The sequence below is a fragment of the Pinus tabuliformis genome, chromosome Q, assembly GCF_031772625.1.
Source record: "Pinus tabuliformis cultivar Carrire ecotype Pingquan chromosome Q, CPIR1, whole genome shotgun sequence".
In the NCBI taxonomy this organism is placed as follows: Eukaryota; Viridiplantae; Streptophyta; class Pinopsida; order Pinales; family Pinaceae; genus Pinus; species Pinus tabuliformis.
The window spans coordinates 435,770,442-435,785,238 of NC_142296.1; the positions used below are offsets into that span (position 1 = coordinate 435,770,442).

Genomic DNA, 14,797 nt, shown 5'->3' on the forward strand with positions numbered 1-14,797 from the left:
TGTGTTTGTGTTTGTGGATCTTCTGCTGTGTAATTTGATATGCAGGTTTTAGGCCTTGCATCAGTACCTAATTTCTTTCGACCGTCATTTTCTTGTTTCCAAACACAAAAGCACATGCCTGTAATGGCCAAACGTTCCAAGAAGACAGATTATAAGTACACACTTGGCTGCAGCAGCAGATTGTCCAATAATATTGTGGCCATAAGAAATTGAAGCCATAAAGCTCTACGCATCACTTAGAGCTCCAGTTGTAAATGTTTCCCCTAATGTGAGCAGAGAAAAAGATCCGGACAGCAATGAGTCAAGGCATGCTCTATCATGTTTCAGATAACTGAAATCGGTCATGATCAAGAAAGACATACGTTATCCATGCTCTGAATTTTTCATTTGCGCAAAATAGAAAAGAATCAAACATGTGTGGTGACATTTTTTCTAAACATGAAACAGGATGAAAAACACTATTATATACAAATAAACAGAAACCTGGAAAAGAGTAAGAAAGTCCATCTGTCAAACAATGTCTTCTAAATGAAACAGCCCCCGTCAATATCAATCAAGTCTTGGCAAGTAAAACTTCATGAAATCAGAACACAAGAATAAAATGCAAAAAGAATGATTTCAAGATTAAGTTTTGGCAAGAATAATATCCCTACAAACTACGTTTACAACTTTTGGAGAATTCTTGAATTCGCCGTAAAGCCACAGTCATATCTTGGCAGCTCAGAGTACTAAAACAAATGCGAAACCATCCAGGTTCAATGCAATAACAAGCAGATCCTGGAGTGACATTTATTTTTGCTTCATTCAATAATTTATCCCAAAGATTAAGCTCTCCCTTCTCACTATAAGATGGCATCAAGCTTCCCATTTCAACCCAACAATAAAGACCCGCATTACTCTTCACATATTTAATGCCTGCTTCCTTCAATCCCTCAGTGAGTACAAGAGATGTCTTCCTTAACCTCCTCTGGTTCTCACTCAGATATTGCTGGATAAATTGGGCATCCGAAAGCATGTTAATGAGCAAATGCTGTGTCTGAGAAGAAACAGAGCAGAATCTTGACATTTGTTGAGCAGCTTTGAGGACCTTATCATTGTAAGAATAAATAACTCCAACTCTAAAACCTGGAAGGCACAAGTCTTTAGATGTGCCATAGATAATATGGACTCTGCTCTTGTCAAATTCACCTGACTCTAGAACCTTTGCTATACTAGTGAAATTTGGGATATCATACACAGATCCTGCATAAATTTCATCGCATATAAGATGAATGTTCTTCTCTGTTGCAAACTCTAAGAGCATGGTCAATGTCGCTGAATCCAATATGTTTCCAACCGGGTTGGAAGGATTTGATATGAGAAGAGCACGAATGGTCAACCCTCTCTTTTTCGTTTGACTGAAAGCCCTGTCTAGGGCATTTATTGTCACATTAAAGTTGTCACTGCTGCGACAAGGAACAGGTACTAATTCAACACCAGCACGCCATTTAAGATCCCTGCAAAAACTGCAAAAGCCACGGATCTCTGTTTTAGTTGAATAAAAAACCCGCATCATGGATCCAACATAACCGGTTAACAGAATCTCAGCATGTCAAAACTCAAAAGCTATCCAAAGAAAAGAGCAACTTAACCATTATAATCTAGTTATATGAAGTTATGAACTATAGTTCCCATTAATTATCAATGGCCTACTCATGCAAAATAAGAGGTTCAAATATTTACGCTGGATAGTAGGGTGATGGAACCAAAAATGCATTTCCTGGGTCTGCCAAACAAAAGCCGAGCATTTCTATTGCTGGAGTAGCCCCTGCTGTCAATACTATTTTATCTGGATTGAAGGGCGCCTTCATGACTTCACACATAAAATCAGCCATTACCTGTAAATATGTCGAGAAACTTTCACTCCTAGATTGAAATTGTTTTAAATTTCCTTAAAAACTAAAGTGCACTTCTCAAAACTTAAGGAATTCAGACTCTGAACAAATATAAATATATTACGAAAAGAAGTTTTCCAAGAGATTACACGCTTCCATGACATACTTTGCATGCTACATAATATCTCTCTTTATCACTTGAAACTATAATCTCAATATTTTACAGAGGGCAGCTCAATATGGCTGCACCTTTTACTCGTTGCATTCGTAGTAGTGTTCCATGCAAACTTCAGTAACTCAACCTGAAGTTGATGGTTTCATAATCATTTCTTTTGATACTATAGAGAGCTTGCAGAGAGAATAGAGAGAAGTTGCATCTCACTAGTTTTGAATAAGGGAACATCACCAAAAGCACCAACGTGGAAGCATCAGAAATTGCAATAATAGAAGGAAGACACTCAAAGGCATCAACAGATAGAAGCCAAAAGCACCCAAATGGGGCTGAGAGTGATACAAGATAACCAACCAGCTGTGAAACCACAGGAGGCCAAGGGCAACATGGCTAGATGTTATGGGAGAAATTACCCCGCAGCTAGATGTTATGGGAGCAAATACCATGATGCTATAGAATCCTGAACATTAAGGGAGCAAATCCATTTGTGAGGTCCAAAGACTAAAGCTTCGATACCAATTGATATAGCCCAAATACGTTGTATGCAAAATAGAAAATAACAATAAATACATTGAAAATAACAATAAATAAATTGTTCAAGAATGTGTCTAATAACACATCCATTCCTTGTATTATTCAGCCTTCTTACAGACAACATACAATCAAATAAAAGATTGCCATAATAAAAGTTGACTATATCTCCAACACATTAAAATATAATAAACTTTAACGATCATAATAATTACTACTAAAAGGCTTGGCACATTCATAGTCGATTACATCACTTTAAAAAAGGAGAAAAACTCTCGAAACTTATTATTAACTAATTGTTTAGAAGTGCTCATGAATGTGAATTGTCTAGTTTCCTATATTAATTTATGACAAGGAATTCCACCTCATCAGCTGCGGATTTGGGAAAATAATATTAGATTCCCCTTTATGGAATCGAAATCCTAGCTTAATCTGTTAAAATTAGAATCTTGGCCCTATGTTACACAACTATTGAACATCACAATAATTCAATTAGGGCATCAAATCATAATCATTAGAAAATCATTTATGATACAATTTTGCGAATTAGTTTGGAAATTAATAATAAAAAAATCAAAAGCTTTAATCACAATGCCTTGACATATAATATTGGAGCTCAAATAATGAATCAAGGTGCAGATCCATCTTTCTAAAGATCTCATTGACACATCCTTATAAGATTTAGGACACGATGGCTGACCTATATCCCAATCTTCTTGTTCTATCCAAGAAGGCAATTTCAGTTCCTTCCTTTTGTTAGTTTGAATCGCCCATCCATCTTCTAGATCCGTAGCACAACATGAGCTTCATTCCAAATAACCTGAATATGGGTTTAATCCTTGAATGAAGCTTTCTTGTGTCTTGGAATGTCAGAGGGATGACAATCCCAAGTCATAAGATGTTTCATAGAGTTCTGTTGCAAGAATCCAAACCCGATGTGGTCTTTCTATAGGAAGTCAAGTATGTTGGATATGAGTTAAGATGTTAGATGATATACTATTAGAATGGCCCATTTTACGCTTTGAGCCACATCAAAGCAGCGGCAAAATGGTTCTCACCATTTCACACTTTTTGCAAATCTTTGATGTTGGGTACAGTTCAAATTCACTCAATAGATGTGTGATGGTTATAGTTTTGCTTCACAACAGGCTCCTCAGTTTTTGTTCAATCTATGCTCCCAACTCTAGTATTTACAAATGCACTCTTTGGGGTTAGATGCCCATATCACTGCTAGATGCAAGTTGGATTCTAAGGGGTTACTTCTACATGATGGAGTTGGCCATAGATAGGGATAGTGGCATTAACAGTGTTGTCTATAGGGCAGAAAAGGAGGTATGAACTAGATACAAGGCTACTTTGTAAGTGTTTGACTCTTGGGAGAAAAGGAACATGGATTATGGGTGGTAATTCACCTAGTGCAACCTCAAGCAAAGTTGTTACAGCTTACAGATGTGTCTGGATCAGTTTTATGGGCCTCATGATGGTCTTGTTTTCTTTGGGAGGCTCTGAACTATTGACACATTTGATGGATTCTATAGTATCTGCCATTTTCCTATACAAACTACCATATTTTTAAAAACAGTGGAATGACTCTCTGCCTTCCTTTCCTTTTCAACTAAATGTCTTGCATCTCTAGTCTCCAAATGTTAGGGTGCTAGTTCATCGGCTCTAGAATGTTTTCTCTCAATCTCAAGCACATAATGGTTTGCTTATCTAGTGGTATGTGTCCTTACGCAAGACGATCAAGTTCATAAGGGGATGGATAAGATTGATTGCTCAAAAACAGAGAAGGGATCTAAAGGAGGTACAGTTACAATCAGAAAGTCCTAGTATTTTTGGAAAGGAGGTACGGTTACAATTAGGAGGTCCTAGTATTTTTGGAAGAAGACTTGCACAATATTGCACTACAAGAGGAAGATGCTCATTTAGAGGCAGTAGTCTGCAAAGAGTAAACTTCCAAGGGGTGAAAGTTTCTGCCCAACTATAATGGATTGATGAAGGGGATGTGGGCTCTAAATTCTACTTTGACTAATTTCAAGCATAAAGCTTCTTCAAAAAGGATCCTGGATTGCATAGGGATGATTGTTCATTGGAAGAGAATTCGTCAAAGGACATGTTTGGGTTGCATTTCCAAAATATTCTCTCCATACACATTATCTGATAAGGTCATTGAGGCTAGATAGGCATGTTGTGAGGTCATTCCTAGGAAATTTACCACTGTTGATACAATTAGGCTAGATTGTGACCTCTCTAAGGATGAACACTTTGTTGCCCCAACTTCTATTTAAAACAGCAAGCCTTCCAAAATTGATGGTTAGTCATGTGAATTTTTCAAGCAATGTGGGTCACCGTACATGATGACCTTTGTTGTATGACCAATGAGGCCTTCTCTTTTGGCAACCTACTGATATCTCTCAATGGATAATCAAGTCGATTCCAAACAATGTGCTCGGGATACACTTGGGGGTGGGTGTCAACCCATTAGTCTTTTCAATGTCTCTTAAAAGATATTGGCTAAGGCACTTCCCATCCGAATTTGCAAGGTAGCTTGGAGAATGTAAGATGGGAATAAAGGGGTTTTGTGCAAGGCAAATTCATTTTAGAGACAGTAGTTTATGCATGGGATGCATAGAATCAAGTAGAGAGATGGGTTTGCACTCTTTGTTCACTAAAATTGATTTTGATAAAGGCCTATGATAGAGTCACTGGTCCATCACAAACATGTTACACTGCCTTGGATTTGGTCCCCAATGTGTTGCCATGGTGAACACCCTTTTCTCCAATGGTTTAACTTTTGTTTCTATGAACAGTGCATTCACAACTCACATCCCTCGTCATCATTAAAACAAGCAGTGTTTCCTGCTTTCCCCTACCTGTACATTCTAACAGTTAATGTTTTGGGATATTTGTTGGAAGTGGGTATGATGCAAGGAAGAAATCAGTGTATCTCTCTTCCCACTAGCTGAAAGATGGTTAATATTCTCTTTGTTGATGATTCTTTCTTTTATCAAAGAGGATAGATCAGGTTTGAATTAAAACTACAAGGGGTTGTTTAGACCTCTTTGCATTGCCTCTAGAGTAGTTGTGAATGAGCAAAAGACCAAATTTTGGCTTGTCTGGATCAATGATCCTCCAAAGTGGATTTCTTCTTCATGGAATTATATTAGGCTAGAGATAATTGTGCGTTACCTCAAGATCCCATTTGGAACTCGGCTTTCAGTTGTGACCATGTGGGATTGATGCCTTCAAAAGCTCCAAAAAAAGCTTGATATATGGCAATTCAAAGATATCCCTTTTGCATGTAACATGCCCATATGGATTTAATGGGCCTGTCATATTTACCATCTCTCTTATTGGCTCTTTAGCAAGTCCCACTTCACGAAACTAGAACAGATTTTCAAATCTTTTATGTGTTCCAAACATGATGATGAGAGAGGGCTTCATATAGTCCCATGTGATATATGTATTATAACCAGGGAAGAGGGAGGTTGGCCTTTACTGATGCCATGTCCCAAGGGAATATTCTTAGTACTTACAACTAAGTGGGTGGTAATATGCCTTGAGGGTTTCACCCTGTGGCAAATTTTGTTATGGCACAAGCACCCATCAGCTCAACATCTCCTTAAGGTTTGGAGTGGATTTGTCTTATATGACATATTTTCCTCCCCACCTTTTCTGAATGTATGGGTCTTTCAAACATTTGGGAGCCCTGGAAATTTGTTGACCCACTGGTCAAGTAGTACATTTTTAGGCAGTCGTGCAAGATGGAAGACTTGGCATTCTATTTGGAGTTGGAATCACCAAAGCCATTGCATTGAGCTTCCATGGTTCCAATCTCATACTCTTAGCAGGATGGGTATTTTTCTCTAGAGGGATCTTTGTGACTTTAAACCAGGTCACGGAAGGAATGGAGATTGTTTGCTTTCCAGAAGACCTTCATGTCTTTCAGTGATGTTGCTATAAGACTGTTGTTGCTCACTATTAGGACGTTGAAGGGTGTATAGCTCACTTGGTGAAGCACTGAGCTTTGAACCTACTGGCTGTAGGTTCAAGTTCTCTTATAACTGAACCACACTCGCTTGCTAGCTACACTGATAGAGGTACCAAACCATGCCTACTTGAAAGCCAAACTAATAGAGAATACAGTGACTCAAACAATGAAATTGAGGTGCTGTTTGGAAACAAGTCAAGCAATAAGCAAAACAGGTCAGACAATTGATGGAAACAAATGGGAGGTATGGAAGGTGAGCTTATTATCAAGAATATTATGGGGCTGATTCCTTCAGAGGAGCTGTACAAGTTGAATATTGATACGTAGGGGCCCAGGCAGCATGATAACAGTAGGTGATTCGGGAAACAGAAACGGCTTTATGATTCCAAAAAGATTTATGCACTTCTTCATTGGAGGCATATTCGACCCCCTATTTGAATGCTCGATGGACCTCTTCCAACCAAAAGATGGGTGGATTCGTAAGCTGCACAATTTTTGGTCTCTTTACATCAACTAGAAATTATAAATCTTTAAATAGTTGGTTATCCATCAAGGGCTGCATTTAAGGCCCACTTGGCTAAGAGAGGACTCAGACACGGTATTTTTTTAGTCTGTTGTCATCCAAAGAAAGTGAAGCACATTCTTTAAGAGTGCAAGTTTGGCAAGATTTGTTAGAATATTTCAATATTGTGTCCAAGATCACCATTCAACATTGTTTCAAGAGGTAAATTCATTAGCAAGCAACACTGCTCGAAGACGCGCACTACCTAATGCTTTTCTACTTTCTCAAGGATTTGGCATTGCCTTGGAATCACGGCTTTGTTCACTATTTGGCAGTTAAGATGCAAGTATCTTTTTTCAGATGAGGTCAATTAGTTTCAAAATTTTTTTTGACGTGTGGCGGGAAAAGGTATGTACGCGAGTGTTACCTAAAGAATATCTGTGAATTAAGGATGATAAAGACATGGATGCTCCTGCCTATTCTAACTTTAGTAGCATTAAGAAAGAGAAGATGATCCATTTTTTATATACCCTTCCACCTTCATTTTCACTTTTGTAGATATATCTGTTAATATCAGATGTACTTTCCAAAAAACAAAAATGAAACGAAGTGCCTAAGGCATGAACTTTTTTTAAAATGATGCCTAAATAATTTATCATTTTTTCCACTGTCATTTAAGTCAAAATTTGTTTATTAAAGACAAAATGTTGCATTAATTATGGCATACATTGCATCTGTCCCATTGCCCTAAAGTAAGCATGATCTTTTTATCACCACTTGCATTGCATGACAACTTTCCCTATGACTTGCAATGTGCCATGACTTCCCTCATGACATGCACAACAAATATTCTTTATTATTTTTCCCATGCACCATAAAAATTAACTTTTATGTTCTATGTAGCAGAACAAAGAAGGAAATCACACAAGTTTTGTGGAGCACATAAACTCTATAACACAAAACACTTATCATGAGAAAATAGTTATGGTGTTTCAAAATCCTACAGATAAAGACCCCTTAACCTAGATCAAACTAATATATATTGCTTGGAAATCCTCCTCCAATACATAGGAACAACAACTATAATGTGCCTAAATGCAAAATGAGGCACCATAATTGCAAATATAGACATGGACCAGTTGGACTAGTCACTGAAGTGATAGCAAAAATTGTTGAAATGAAGCTCAAATCACAGAGATGAAGCTTAAAAGAATTGACGAAAGATAGGAAGCATTCATCATCTACACATAAAGATATGGGGATTGTTACCACAAAATCTAGCAACCTAGTGCGAAGCCTCACTAGGCACTCTAGGTCAAGAGAAACAATAAGATCAGCCACCATTGTCACCTTACTGGTTGTTCCAATGTTGTTTTGTGGATGGATATTATCCCCACAAGGGAGGCTGACCCAACAGGCCTCGGAGATTAACCCAAGGAATTCCCAAGCTGAATACCCTCCTAGGAACCTGTTAGGCATCCCATAAACATATTCAAGGTAGGGCTCCCAGTGAGAATGAGGTAGTGAGTTGAAAGAACTTGTGGCCAAGTCTAAAGGGCTAAAATAAGTCTTGGAGATGCTCAAATAGATTCCAAACACATGCTACATCCATTAAATAATTGTTATTATAAATTAGGGTTTGCAATAAAGAACCTTATAGCATGCAAAATTTATGACAACCATAAAAATAGCCTATAAATGACAATAAACAATAAAATATCAAAAGCTATTAAATAGGTAAACAAGAGAAAAGTGAAAGCAAATTTTTTAAAGGCTGAAATGCACAAAATAGCTAGGAAAGCCTAGACGTCAGCCCTATAATTATGGCTGAAAATTGCATGAAAATGATATTTTTCCTCTTTTTAATTAAATAGATGCAAATCCTACCCCTAGGTCTATGACAGTTAAGGTTTATTTATGCTATTTAATGTAAAATTTTCCAAACCCTAACCTTAGTTTAACATGAAAAATAAGAAAAATAAAATAAAATTTAAAGAAGATTGACACACAATGACTAGTTCCTTTAATCAATTGGGCATACAGAATGAAAAGGGAAAAGTCAAAGGTGGAAGACCTTGAATGGAGAGAGAAAAAGAGAGCAAAACCTCTTAATCTAACCCTAGTGACTTTCACAAAGGGGAGATTTAAGGTCAATGAATATCATTCTAAGTTTCATTGATGGATACTTGGTGACAAATATTGCATACAAAGATTTTTAGAGTCGTTAAAGGTACAACATATGAAAATTTTATAAAACCCTAATTCTACAACATTAGCAAAATGAAAGAAAATGCTCGTAATAAATTAACACCATTCCCCATAGTAGACAATCCATCCATGCAATTTTATCTTTCCCAAGACAATTCTCTAGCCTAGTGATCAATTTCATAGAAGAGAGAAAAAGAAGCTAGTATGCACTCCTTTACAAGAAAGAAATAAGTGTGTCACAATGATACTCCCCAAATCGACCCCCTCTATTTCAGTTCTATGAGGGTAACCAAGTCTATTTGGGATCAAATAAGACTAAAAGCCCTAAAATAATATTTTAAGTGTTTACAAGTTAAGTAGGTCACACGCTGACCTAAAAGATACCTCTCTCAATTATAAAACATAAGAATCGGGATCTTTTTACCTATGTAAGTAAAAAGGCCTCCAAGGGTGAAGCCATCACCAAAAAGTGAAAATCTCCATCAACAAGGTGCAAAAGATAGGTCACGTGAGTGCTCTTCACATAAATTGTCTCCTCATCAACAAAATGTCCAATGGTGAAGCAAAATCCTCCTAATCAAGATACCTCCATCACCGAGCACTTAAGTCACCTGACACAGGGACAAGGGACACGAAGGGCACAAGGATTTGAGTGTCGAACACAGACATATTGACCCCCTGGAACAAGGCACGTTATATATTATTTTATTAAAATATATATATATCTATATATATATTAAAAATTAGATATTTCTTACACAAATTCTCATTCATGATACAAAGTCATTGATTCAAACATAGATCTTCAACTAGATGTAAGTTTTACAAAGTAACATTATGCATACAAATACAATTGTGACATAAATGATAAATCATAATACATATTCAATGTTCATCAATGACATATATATATGAAATATATATATATATATATTAAAAATTAGATATTTCTTACACAAATTCTCATTCATGATACGAATTCATTGATTCAAACATAGATCTTCATCTAGATGTAAGTTTTACAAAGTAACATTATGCATATAAATACAATTGTGACATAAATGATAAATCATAATACATATTCAATGTTCATCAATGATCCAATAGGAGAAAGACAAGATCCTGTAGTTTTCTCATTAAGTCATCAAAATCAAAATGTGTACAGTGTTACATAGGTAGTAACAATGCAAATGGCAAATAGAAATAGAAAATACAAAACAACTACAAGCCTAAAGGAAGTAGGTAGCTCATGAGTCATCAATCCTCATAATCAAAATCAGCATCAGTGTACTCACCATCATGATCACCATTGCTCTCCTTTGTTGCATCCTCCTCCTCTGTATCCAATGTCATCTCTGCATCTACTGGTGTAGAGAATGACCCCTCTATAATATCACCATCATCAAAAGTGACAGGCTCTAACAGTGGCTCATTAAGATCCATGTTGGCCAATGCCAACTCAACACTGTTGTCCAAACCCATATCATCAAGAAAGACATCCCACATCTTTGTCTTTCCCTTCAACCATTCATCCCTCTGCCTGTAAAATAAGATGATGGTTGGTGTGCACATACACCATTGTCTTTGCCCTGGACTGCTCAAACCTACTCTTCTTAACACTATACAAATTCCCATATGTGCTCCAATTCCTCTCGCAACAAGAGAATGAAGTCACCTGAGAAAGGAACCTCATGGCTAACAATTGTAGAGGAGGGCTTGTTGCCCCATGAGTTGCCCACCAAGAATAGGGCTTCTTAGCCCCCCTATCTCTAATCACATCATATCCTGCAAATCGACCAGTGCCAGTGGAAAACTTTGCAAAGGCATCCTCCACCTCATCAAGGGATGCTCTATCCTGAAAAATCCGCCTCAATGCAGCTTTCCTCCCTTGTGAAATTTCCCCATCCATGTGAGGAGGGAATCTGTGGGAAGGTCCACCATTCAGCCACTCATGGTTGTAGTATTTTGGGTTCAATGAGTGAACCAAACAATGTAAAGGCGTGTAATTCTTGTCCCATCTGCTGACAAGAATATTCTGTATGGTGGTGAAGAATGCCTCTGATGATGTCTCATACTCGAGGCACTCGCTCTGTAAACTAATGCTCCTCACAAACTCAATCATGGAATCCCATCCCACATAAACCTCTCCTAGAATGGGTTGGTTTGTATTTGCAAATCGAAGCAAATAAATGATAGGGTCCATGATCTGAATAAGTCGATCTACCCTCTCCCACCAAGCATCATCTAAAATTGTGTCCTTCACTCTTTCTGAGGTTGCTTGATCTGTATTTCTCAAAAAAGACCAAAACTCTGAAATAACCATGGCCCCAAGAGTGGTCTTGACCTCCCTCAACATCTTCAACATGATGAATGAAGAGGCAAACCATGTATCCGCAATCTTCAACATGATGAATGAAGAGGCAAACCGTGTATCCGCAATCTTCAATAATGATAGATTGGTGTGCTCCTTGTAGATAGTGAGGGCATTTGTATGATTTTGTACAAAACTGCAGATATGTCGTGCATCCTCAATCATGCTTCCAATCCAAAGCACATCAAAAGCTATAGATTTAAGTGCTAAATTCAAAGAATGGACAATGCAAGGTGTCCAAAATACTTGTGGATATTTAGCTTCCACATTCATGACAACAGCCTTGCAAACAGGGGCATTATCTATAATGATTTGCACACAAGAATCAACACCTACATCTTCAATAACTTTAATAAACAACTCACCCATATATTGTGCATCCTTGTATTGTCCAAGTGCATCCACTGATTTCAAGAAAACTAGACCATTCAAGGAAGACACCATGAAGTTGATGAGTGGGTGTCGTGTTGGATCTGTCCATCCATCAGAAACAATGCTAACCCCGGATGTTGGCCATGTTGATTTGATAAGCTCAAGCATTTTGTCCACTGCTTTCTTTGCCTTCGTCAACAATGTGGTTCTAAGCTTCTTTGACCCAGGAGGCACATACCCTGATGGAGCCCCTTGAGTTAGAGCTCGGCACATCTCAATAAATAAAGGTGAGTGTGTTTAATGTTGCACGCTCACCTTTATTTTTTTGAGATGTGTCAAGCTCTAACTCAAGGGGCTCCATCAGGGTATGTGCCTCCTGGGTCAGAAAATCTTAAAACCACATTGTTGACGAAAGCAGAGAAAGAGGTGGAGAAAATGCTTGAGCCTATTAAATCAGCACGGCCAACATCTGGCGTTAGCATTGTTTCTGACGGATGGACAAATCCAGCACGGCACCCACTCATCAACTTCATGGTGTCTTCCTTGAATGGTCTAGTTTTCTTGAAATCAATGGATGCACTTGGACAATACAAGGATGCACAATATATGGGTGAATTGTTTATTAAAGTTATTGAAGATGTAGGTGTTGATTCTTGTGTGCAAAGCATTACAGATAATGCACATGTTTGCAAGGTTTCTAGCGTGATTGTGGAAGCTAAATATCCACAAGTATTTTGGACACCTTGCATTGTCCATTCTTTGAATTTTGCACTTAATCTATTGCTTTTGATGTGCTTCGGATTGGAAGCATTATTGAGAATGCAAAGCATATTCGCAACTTTGTACAAAATAATACAAATGCCCTCACTATCTACAAGGAGTACACCAATCTATCATTGTTGAAGATTGTGGATACACGGTTCGCCTCTTCATTCATCATGTTGAAGAGGTTGATGGAGGTCAAGACCACTCTTGGGGCCATGGTTAATTCAGAGTTTTGGTCTTTTTGGAGAAAGACAGATCAAGCAACCTCAAAAAGAGTGAAGAACACAGTATTAGATGATGCTTGGTAGGAGAGGGTAGATCTACTTATTCAGATCATGGACCCTATCATTTCTTTGCTTCGATTTACAGATACAGACCAAGCCATCCTAGGAGAGGTTTATGAGGGATGGGATTCCATGATTGAGTCTGTGAGGAGCATTATTTTACAAAGTGAGTGCCCCGAGTATGAGACATCATCAGAGGCCTTCTTCACCACCCTACAAGATATTTTTGTCAGCAGATGAGACACGAATTGCACACCTTTACATTGTTTAGCTCACTCATTGAACCCAAAATACAACAACCATGAGTGGCTAAGTGGTGGACCTTCCCGCAAATTTCCTCCTCACATGGATAGGGAAATTTCAGAAGGGAGGATAGTTGCATTGAGGCAGATTTTTCAAGATGGAGCATCCCTTGATGAGGTGGAGGATGCCTTTGCAGAGTTTTCCACCGGCACTGGTCGATTTGCAAGATATGATGTGATTAGAGACAAGGGAGCTAAGAAGCCCTATTCTTGATGGGCAACTCATGGGTCAACAAGCCCTCCTCTACAGTTGTTAGCCATGAGGCTCCTTTCGCAGGCGACTTCATCATCTTGTTGCGAGAGGAATTGGAGCTCATATGGGAATTTGTATAGTGTCAAGAAGAGCAGGCTTGAGCAGTCCAGGGCAGAGACAATGGTGTATGTGCAAACCAACCTTCGTCTTATTTACAAGCAGAGGGATGAGTAGTTGAAGGAAAAGACAAAGATGTGGGATGTCTTTCCTGATGATATGGGTTTGGACAACAATGTTGAGTTGGCATTGGCCAACATGGATCTTAATGAGCCAAGGTTAGAGCCTGTCACTTTTGATGATGGTGATACCATAGAGGGGTCATCATCCACACCAGCAGAGGTAGAGATGACATTGGATACAGAGGAGGAGGATGCAACTGAGGAGAGCAGTGGTGACCACGATGATGAGTATAGTGATGTCGATTTTGATTATGAGGATTGATGACCCATGAGCTACCTATTGCCTTCAGGCTTGTAGTTGTTTTGTATTTGCTATTTCTATTTGCCATTGGCATTGCTACTGCCTATGTAACACTGTACACATTTTGATTTTGATGACTTAATGAGAAAACTATAGTGTTTTGTCTTTCTCCTATTGGATCATTGATGAACATTGAATATGTATTATAATTTATCATTTATGTCACAATTGTATTTGTATGCATAATGTTACTTTGTAAAACTTACATATAGATGAAGATCTATGTTTGAATCAATGAATTTGTATCATGAATGAGAATTTGTGTAAGAAATATCTAATGTTTAATATATATATAATGTGTCATGTTCCGAGGGGTCAACGTGTCTATGTCCGACAATTGAATCTTTGTGTCCTTCGTGTCCCATGTCCCTGTGTTAGGTGAGATTTAGCCTGTGATTTATCAATACGCTACCATTGTTTGACTCCGACATACATCGACGCACAAAAAACCTCCACTGCCACTGCAAATCTCAATGTTGTGAAAATTTTACTTTCTATTGCAACAACTGGAAATTATTCTTCTCACTGTAAATTAAATTATGCACTTTATTTGCTACGGTAAACAACAAATAAAATCACAACTGCAAGTTCCACCATAAAAAGGTTGCAGAAAATAAAAATGTTGGAAACTGAGAAATGCTAACACACACACACATAAAATATGACAGCATTATTTTTGGACAATTGTCCCC

General features: G+C 37.9%; 1 protein-coding gene across 2 annotated transcripts in view; it reads right to left on the minus strand.

The window, feature by feature from the left end:
- Window positions 1-597: 597 nt before the first annotated feature.
- The window catches only part of ACS12 (1-amino-cyclopropane-1-carboxylate synthase 12), a 31,395-nt gene continuing 17,195 nt past the window's right edge, over window positions 598-14,797 (minus strand). For both annotated transcript variants that reach the window (XM_089384634.1, XM_089384633.1), the window contains 2 exons: window positions 1,723-1,877; window positions 598-1,505 (listed from right to left, as the gene is read on the minus strand). In XM_089384634.1, coding sequence (XP_089240760.1) covers window positions 650-1,505; window positions 1,723-1,877 — 1,011 coding nt within the window. In that variant the 3' untranslated portion in view covers window positions 598-649. The remainder of the gene's footprint in view (window positions 1,506-1,722; window positions 1,878-14,797) is intronic.